This window comes from Parasteatoda tepidariorum, chromosome 9 (assembly GCF_982258835.1).
Source record: "Parasteatoda tepidariorum strain Cologne lab strain chromosome 9, Ptep-v5.0, whole genome shotgun sequence".
Classification (NCBI taxonomy): Eukaryota; Metazoa; Arthropoda; class Arachnida; order Araneae; family Theridiidae; genus Parasteatoda; species Parasteatoda tepidariorum.
The window spans coordinates 70,694,349-70,703,265 of NC_141763.1; the positions used below are offsets into that span (position 1 = coordinate 70,694,349).

General features: G+C 26.2%; 1 protein-coding gene across 3 annotated transcripts in view; it reads right to left on the bottom strand.

Annotated features, from left to right (window-relative positions):
- LOC147804242 (uncharacterized) overlaps positions 1-8,712 on the bottom strand; it is a 46,674-nt gene extending 37,962 nt beyond the window's left edge. For 2 of the 3 annotated variants that reach the window (XM_087152106.1, XM_087152105.1), the window contains exon 1: positions 8,574-8,712. In XM_087152106.1, coding sequence (XP_087008232.1) covers positions 8,574-8,652 — 79 coding nt within the window. In that variant the 5' untranslated portion in view covers positions 8,653-8,712. The remainder of the gene's footprint in view (positions 1-8,573) is intronic. The other variant, XM_087152104.1, reaches the window with a different exon arrangement.
- Between the last annotated feature and the right edge of the window lie 205 nt (positions 8,713-8,917).

Consider the following 8,917-nt stretch of genomic DNA (forward strand, 5'->3'; position numbering starts at 1 on the left):
AAAATCGTTTCCGAACAACAGACTGGCCAAGACTAAAATATTTGGATTGTAACGCAGGTGATAATTGTCTATAGCATTCATAATATAAATAGTATTGGATTTACGTCTCACCTGAATTGATTCAAACTGCTTGTAATGCAAATACGACAAAATGAGTATGTCATTATCCTCGCTTACGATGACCGGATTATTACAGTGTTTACCCAAATGAAATAACTTGTGTTCACCTTCTCCCTCTAGGGTGCAACCGCTCAGCGTGAATCGAATACATCTGGGAATATTTATAGTACGCAAGTGATACTTTCTAAATGATTGAAAATTTTGTAGCGTTAATAAAAGACAATTGTAGGTGTTTTGCGAGATTGAATTTTTACCAAACAGCGATATTCGATACACATTTCGACCTTTGAACTCAATTTCCCGTCTTTTTTGTTGAGTGGGCCATTTCATGGGAACGCCTTCTCCGTCAGAAGAAATGATGATTTCTATTTCATCTTTAAATTGGTTGGTATTAAAGAGGGTAGATAATATTTTCCCTAGTTCGGAAATGACAATCAGTCAGTTCAGTCTGTACAGTTTTTTTTTCAGACTTGAAAATTACAGAATTTTTCGAGTAGAGAAACTCTCTGCCAGAGAAATATTTTTTCAAATCATGAAATTATTGCAAAGTGTGAACATGAAAATATTTCAAAGTTCATAAACATCAGAATTTTTCAATGTTAAAAACAGTTTGAAAAGATTACTAAAAATTCCAACTCGAAAAATTCTCAAATTTCTTCAAAGTCATGAAAATGAGGTTTAAGAATTTACAGAAATCTGAACCGTAAGATAAATTATTATTCTCGATTCTATAAATTCTTCAAAGTCAAGAAAACGAGGGTTAAAAATTTACAGAAACCTGAATTACGTTTAAAATACGTCCACACATTTTACTACAAATTTCCAACTCCTAACATTTTGTAAATATTGCTAAAAAAATGTTTACTCGAAAAATTCTCAAATTTCTTCAAAGTCATGAAAACGATTGTTAAGAATTTACAAAAATCTGAATCACAGAAAAGCGAAGAAAAATATTTAAACTCCAAACAGTTTGAAAATATTACCAAGTTCAAAACAACATAAAAACAGTTCAAAGTGCAAAAATCATCAAAATATTTTCAGAGTCCAAACTGTTTGAAAAGATCACCATGTCTAAAATCAAACTTTAGATGAAAATATTTTCAAGTTTAAACATAAAAATATTTAAAGTTCAAAATTTAGATGAAAAAATTTCAAGTCTTTTAAAAAAGATTTTAAAAGCATTTCAAGTCTAAAATACCTCAAAATATTTCACAGTCCAAACAGTTTGAAAATATCGCTAAAAATTCTTAAATTCTGTAAAATTCTTCGAAGTCATGAAAACGAGGGTTAACAATTTACAAAAATCTAAATTACAAAACATACGAACAGAAATATTTCAAAGTCCAAAAAAACTAGAGTTTAGAATTTCTTTCGAAAAAATTCGATGAAATTCTTCAAAGTCAAGAAAATGAGGCTTAAGAATTTACAAAAACCTGAATCGCGAAGCAAGCGAAGAGAAATATTTACAAGTCCGTCGTTTTTTTCGGACTTGAAAGAAATCACAGAATTTTTTTCGAGTAAGAAGCAAACTCTCCTCGTAAGGAAATATGTTCAAACTGTTTCAAATTTTTGTTCACTATACAACGTTTTAAATTTTATTGAATTTATTAAGTTTCAAAATATTATAAACATTTCAAAAAGACTTGATAGTTTTTAAATATTGAATATGGATTTTCAAGTTGTCAAAAAAATATTCAACAACTTTGGATTCCAAAGTACAATTTTTTTTTTTTAATTCTAACGAATTCCAAATTTTTTTTCTCCGAGTACCAAGAAATTTTCTCAAACATTTAGGGTATTACTTTTTGTCTTTAAAATTTCATTTTCAAGTTTAAATATAAAATGAATTAGCCTAAGACAAAAAAAAATACTGAGAATGTAATTTTCTCAAGTTCTGTAAAATGACTTGTTTGTCAAAAACATATCATATCTATATTAATAAAACTAAAATTTTTTATGTTATGATTGTAAAGCAAATAATAATTATTTGCACACACTAAAATAATAAATACCCTATCACACTAAATCTCAATCACTCAGATAGAAGTATATTGGCACTAAATTTTAATAACTCGAAAAAGTATATTGGTAAGCTATTATTACACAAAGGTGAGCAATTTTCGCTTAAAATAAATATTAGTATTATTTCTAAATCGATACATTACAAGCATTTGCCTCGAGATTGATACATTACTAAAGTATATATTTGAAAACAATACTAATATTTACAAAACTTATTTGGAAAAAATACTGTCAATTAATACTTTGATTTGTTTTAATCCGAAATTGTTACCAAAAATTTGCATCTAGATTGATACATTACTAAATTATCTAATTAGAAATGATACATTACTAAAGTATCTATTTAGGAACGATACTAAGAATTTATCGGAAATTATTCACCTTTTTGAAAAAATCTAAATAGACACTTTCAAGTTTTTTTAAATTTATTTATGTGGTATTTATTATTTGAGTAATATATTGTTTTTTTTTTTAAGAGCATAACATAAAAATGTTTCACTTGAAAATTTCAGAAATGAAAATGAAACATTACTAAAAGAGTTGGTTAAACTAAGATTTTAAATTTGGGTATTACATTCAGGGTATTACTTTTTTAATGGGGTATCTTTAAAATTTCATTTTCAAGTTAAAATATAAAATGAATTAGCCTAAGACAAAAAAATACTGAGAATGTAATTTTCTCAAGTTCTGTAAAATGACTTGTTTGTCAAAAACATATATCTATATTAATAAAACTAAAATATTTTATGTTATGATTGTAAAGCAAATAATAATTATTTGCACACACTAAAATAATAAATACCCTATCACACTAAATCTCAATAACTCGATAAAGTATATTGGAACTAAATCTTAATAACTCGATAAAGTATATTGGTAAGCTATTATTACACAAAGGTGAGCAATTTTCGCTTAAAATAAATATTAGTATTATTTCTAAATCGATACATTACAAGCATTTGCCTCGAGATTGATACATTACTAAAGTATATATTTGAAAACAATACTAATACAGGGTTGCCACAGTAAAAAATGAACAAAAATAGTCGCTTTTAGTAGCCTCAAGCATGAAATTAGTCGCCTCAAACTATGAAAATAGTTGCCTGAACAGGAACAAAAATTTTTCAAAAATAGCCAAATAACTAAAATTATAGCTTAATTGTCAAATTACTATTATTAGGAATGGGTGCTGTCAGAAATTTTAAATCGTGATACGTCGTCAGTTAGACATCACGATATAGTAATGTATCGCAATTTAGCATATGTCCAAAAATTACCTATGGGAGATCTTTAAATAAATAAAAAAGAATAAATCTATTTCAAAAGAAAATATTAATTGTAAACATATTCTACTATGACATCAATATCATTGCCTAATTTTTTCAATTAAAGTAATAAAGAAGTCAAAGTAAAAGCAAACCCAAGCTTGATTTCATTTTTCTTAAATTAAAAATGATTTAAGATTTATTGGTTTAAAAATAATAATACTGTAACAAATTATTTTACATACATGCATTAAAAATTAAAAGGAAAAAAAAAACGGAAGTGGAAAACAAACCAAAGAAATATTCACTTTAGAAATTTTTTTTTTATTATTATTTGATTAAAAAAAACATGCTTTTGAAACATCATTAGACCCTTTTTTATTTACTTATTTAAAATAATAAAAATTAGTATTAACTAATGGTCAAATTCTGTACTTAATAAATGTAAAAATATTTTTACTTATTTATTATTATTTTCATTTTTGAAAATAAAATCGACTAAAGATTTATTTGTTTAAAAATGACACTGACTATCTAACAAATTATAAAACAAACAAGTATTGAAAGAATTTTAATTAAAATTTTAAAAAAATACTTTAAGTACTAATCTTAAATTATTAAAAATCTAAAAACATTACTAAACTTTTTATTTAATTTTTAAAAAAAATTGTTTTAACTAATAGCCAAATTTTTTGAAAACTTTTTTTTCATTTTCTCAAAAATAAAAGCAAATTAAATAAAAGTAAGCTTTGTTTTAATTTTTAATTAAAAACGACTGAGCATTTATTGGTTGAAAAACAATCAAATTATTATACTTACCTACATTTAATAAATTTAAAAACACTAACTTTTTATAACAAAGTTAAATACAAAATACCCCTATTAAATTGTATCGCTTAAAATAAACAATAATTGAAAAAAAATCAATGATTTGATCTATTGAGTTCAGAACGAAAATTTAAGATAACAGCGATTGTGCAGCAATCACAAAGTAACAGTAGGTCGACTAAAAATAATTGACAAGAATCGTTATGAAATAATGCAGAACGAAACGATCGCTGCAAAAGTCTCACTGAAAATAATTTACAAGAAACCAGACAATTATTTCTGACGAAATAAAATGCACAACGATCGCAAAATGACTTAAGTCCCATTGAAAATAATCTTCAAAAAACGCAAAATCCCAAAGACAAAAATGGACATAAAGAAACCATGCATTGCCAGGGGTCTGTTTAGAAGAAATTTGGGTCCGTTAACGGACCCTTCACAAAATATCTTTTCATAAAAACGGACCCTTCACAAAATATTTTAACTTAAAAACGGACCCTTCACAAAATGTTTTAACTTAAAAACGGACCCTTCACAAAATGTTTTAACTTAAAAACGGACCCTTCACAAAATGATTTTTCTTTTAATCGGACCCTTCACAAATTTGGTTATCTTCATTATTATTTTGTTAATCGACTAAACCCTTTCCAGGGCAGAAAACAAGAAAGATGAATGTAAACGAATTAAAGTCTTGTCTTCGGCAGACGATTCTTCCATTATTCGCCCGAAATTAATATTCTGCGTTCAGCAATATAGGCTAAATACCAAATATTTGTATGTTGCATCTCTAATTTAGAAGCAGCAATTGCTGTTTATTTTTTTAAAATTTAATTTTTTTAATTATAATTTTACAGTGTTGAGCATAATCTTGTATGTCTTTATAATTTAAAAACTCCTTGAAAAAGTTTTTTTTTTGCAATAACGGACCCTATTTGCACAAATTCATAAAAGCGGACCCTGGTTGAAAGAATGTGAGTAATTTTATCACAATTTCACGAAAAACGGACCTTTCACAAAATGTCTGGACAGATCCCTGATTGCGTTCTATATTACAACGATGATCCTCGCACGAAACCGGGAGTTCTGATTCAATTCGCTCTTCGTCATTCAACATCACGAAACTAACATCATCTTAATAGCAAAACGCTATCTACGTCTCTGCAGCTAGACGAAATCAAAATCGTCTTCGTTAGTGTGGTAACAGCGTTAGCCTGGTCAAGGATCCTTGCATATTAAATCGTTAAACCGCAATTGTTATCTTATTCTGGCGACTTAAATCAGATTTCTGATGCATCGCCTAAAACGAAAGTCACTACATCGGCCTACTGATATATGCGTTAAATCGATATTTCGCGATACATCGATTTATCGCCCAGTCCTAACTATGCTCCAATTAAAAAAAAGTTTTGTACAAATATAAAAGGTATACATATTAGAAAATAGGTACCTAAATAAAAGTCGTATTACAATAAAATATGAATGTTAGTAGAAGGAAAAAACAATTAAAAGTAACAAAACTGCCCCTCAGAGAGAAAATATAACAAGTACTTTATTAAATCCAATGGAAATTTACATTTTTGGCTCTTAGGACATAAATGATTGTAATAAAAGTTTGCTTTCTTTTGTTAATGTTCTGAAAAGTAACGTTCATTTTTGCGAAAAAAATTTGCCAAGAGTAAAAAAAGTCTCCTAATAGTCGCCTATTCCTGAAAATAGTTGCTTTTCTAGCCTTTTCAGGCAAAAAAAGTCGCCATAGTCGCCTAAAGCCGAAAATAGTAGCAAATAGTTGCATTTTAGTAGCCTGTGGCCACCCTGCTAATATTTACAAAACTTATTTGGAAAAAATACTGTCAATTAATACTTTGATTTGTTTTAATCCGAAATTGTTACCAAAAATTTGCATCTAGATTGATACATTACTAAATTATCTAATTAGAAATGATACATTACTAAAGTATCTATTTAGGAACGATACTAAGAATTTATCGGAAATTATTCACCTTTTTGAAAAAATCTAAATAGACACTTTCAAGTTTTTTTAAATTTATTTATGTGGTATTTATTATTTGAGTAATATATTGTTTTTTTTTTAAGAGCATAACATAAAAATTTTTCACTTGAAAATTTCAGAAATGAAAATGAAACATTACTAAAAGAGTTGGTTAAACTAAGATTTTAAATTTGGGTATTACATTCAGGGTATTACTTTTTTAATGGGGTATCTTTAAAATTTCATTTTCAAGTTAAAATATAAAATGAATTAGCCTAAGACAAAAAAATACTGAGAATGTAATTTTCTCAAGTTCTGTAAAATGACTTGTTTGTCAAAAACATATATCTATATTAATAAAACTAAAATATTTTATGTTATGATTGTAAAGCAAATAATAATTATTTGCACACACTAAAATAATAAATACCCTATCACACTAAATCTCAATCACTCAGATAGAAGTATATTGGCACTAAATCTTAATAACTCGAAAAAGTATATTGGTAAGCTATTATTACACAAAGGTGAGCAATTTTCGCTTAAAATAAATATTAGTATTATTTCTAAATCGATACATTACAAGCATTTGCCTCGAGATTGATACATTACTAAAGTATATATTTGAAAACAATACTAATATTTACAAAACTTATTTGGAAAAAATACTGTCAATTAATACTTTGATTTGTTTTAATCCGAAATTGTTACCAAAAATTTGCATCTAGATTGATACATTACTAAATTATCTAATTAGAAATGATACATTACTAAAGTATCTATTTAGGAACGATACTAAGAATTTATCGGAAATTATTCACCTTTTTGAAAAAATCTAAATAGACACTTTCAAGTTTTTTTAAATTTATTTATGTGGTATTTATTATTTGAGTAATATATTTTTTTTTTTTAAGAGCATAACATAAAAATTTTTCACTTGAAAATTTCAGAAATGAAAATGAAACATTACTAAAAGAGTTGGTTAAACTAAGATTTTAAATTTGGGTATTACATTCAGGGTATTACTTTTTTAATGGGGTATCTTTAAAATTTCATTTTCAAGTTAAAATATAAAATGAATTAGCCTAAGACAAAAAAATACTGAGAATGTAATTTTCTCAAGTTCTGTAAAATGACTTGTTTGTCAAAAACATATATCTATATTAATAAAACTAAAATATTTTATGTTATGATTGTAAAGCAAATAATAATTATTTGCACACACTAAAATAATAAATACCCTATCACACTAAATCTCAATAACTCGATAAAGTATATTGGAACTAAATCTTAATAACTCGATAAAGTATATTGGTAAGCTATTATTACACAAAGGTGAGCAATTTTCGCTTAAAATAAATATTAGTATTATTTCTAAATAGATACATTACAAGCATTTGCCTCGAAATTGATACATTACTAATGTATATATTTGAAAACAATACTATAATTTACAAAACTTATTTGGAAACAATACTATAATTTACAAAACTTATTTGGAAACAATACTGATAATTAATATTTTAATTTATTTTAATCCGAAATTGTTACCAAGCATTTGCATTTAGATTGATACATTACTAAATTATCTAATTGGAAATGATACATTACTAAATTATCTAATTGGAAATGATACATTACTAAATTATCTAATTGGAAATGATACATTACTAAATTATCTAATTGGAAATGATACATTACTAAATTATCTAATTGGAAATGATACATTACTAAATTATCTAATTGGAAATGATACATTACTAAATTATCTAATTAGAAAAAATACATTACTAAAGTATCTATTTAGAAACGATACTCGGAAATTATTCACGTTTTTTATAAAAATCTAAATAGACACTTTTCCAAGTTTTTTTATTTATTTATGTGGTATTTTTTATTTGAGTAATATATATATTTTTTTTTTACGAGCATGACATAAAAATTTTATCCACTTGAAAATTTCAGAAATAAAAATGAAACATTACTAAAAGAATTAGTTAAACTAAGATTTTAATTTTATAATTTAATGCTGTTTTACTATCGACAATAGTCATGTAGTTTCACAAAACAAAAGTGAAATTTAAAGCTTGGGATAGTATAATGAAATATGTTATTATGGATAATTTTAGAGCGTGGCTTGTCATAATACTGTATCAATCTAGATCTAACTATACATTACAAGTGTATAAAAAAAGCATTGCAGGAAAATCGCGTTGCATTTCTTCAAAAAAAAAAAATGTTATTACAGTTTAAAATGAAACATTTAATTTAAGAAATTTACTTATTAGTTTGTAATTTTAAAACGTGATTTGACGTAAAGATTATTTAAACTTAAAAAGACAACTTACCCTTTTTTTCCGGCTTGTAATTAAAAAAAAAACTCTCATGTTGTATTAAACACACAATAGAAAAAAACAATACTTCCATCTAAACTTTAATACTTGCATCTAAACGTGGCACTAAATTCGTACAAACTAGCGATTTATTCTCACTTGGGCCGGATCATGCTATTGGTCGAAAATGACATCACTGTGGGAAGGGAGATGGTGGTTGTTGGCTGGTGCTTGTATGAGTTTGGCGATAAATTTCGTATGCCCCCGCTCGGAATTTATTTATTCCTTGCAAATGGTTACTACGCGTTTCGAAAGGTTCGTAACCTTGCCAAGGTTACTTCGCGTTTTCGAAAAGGAAG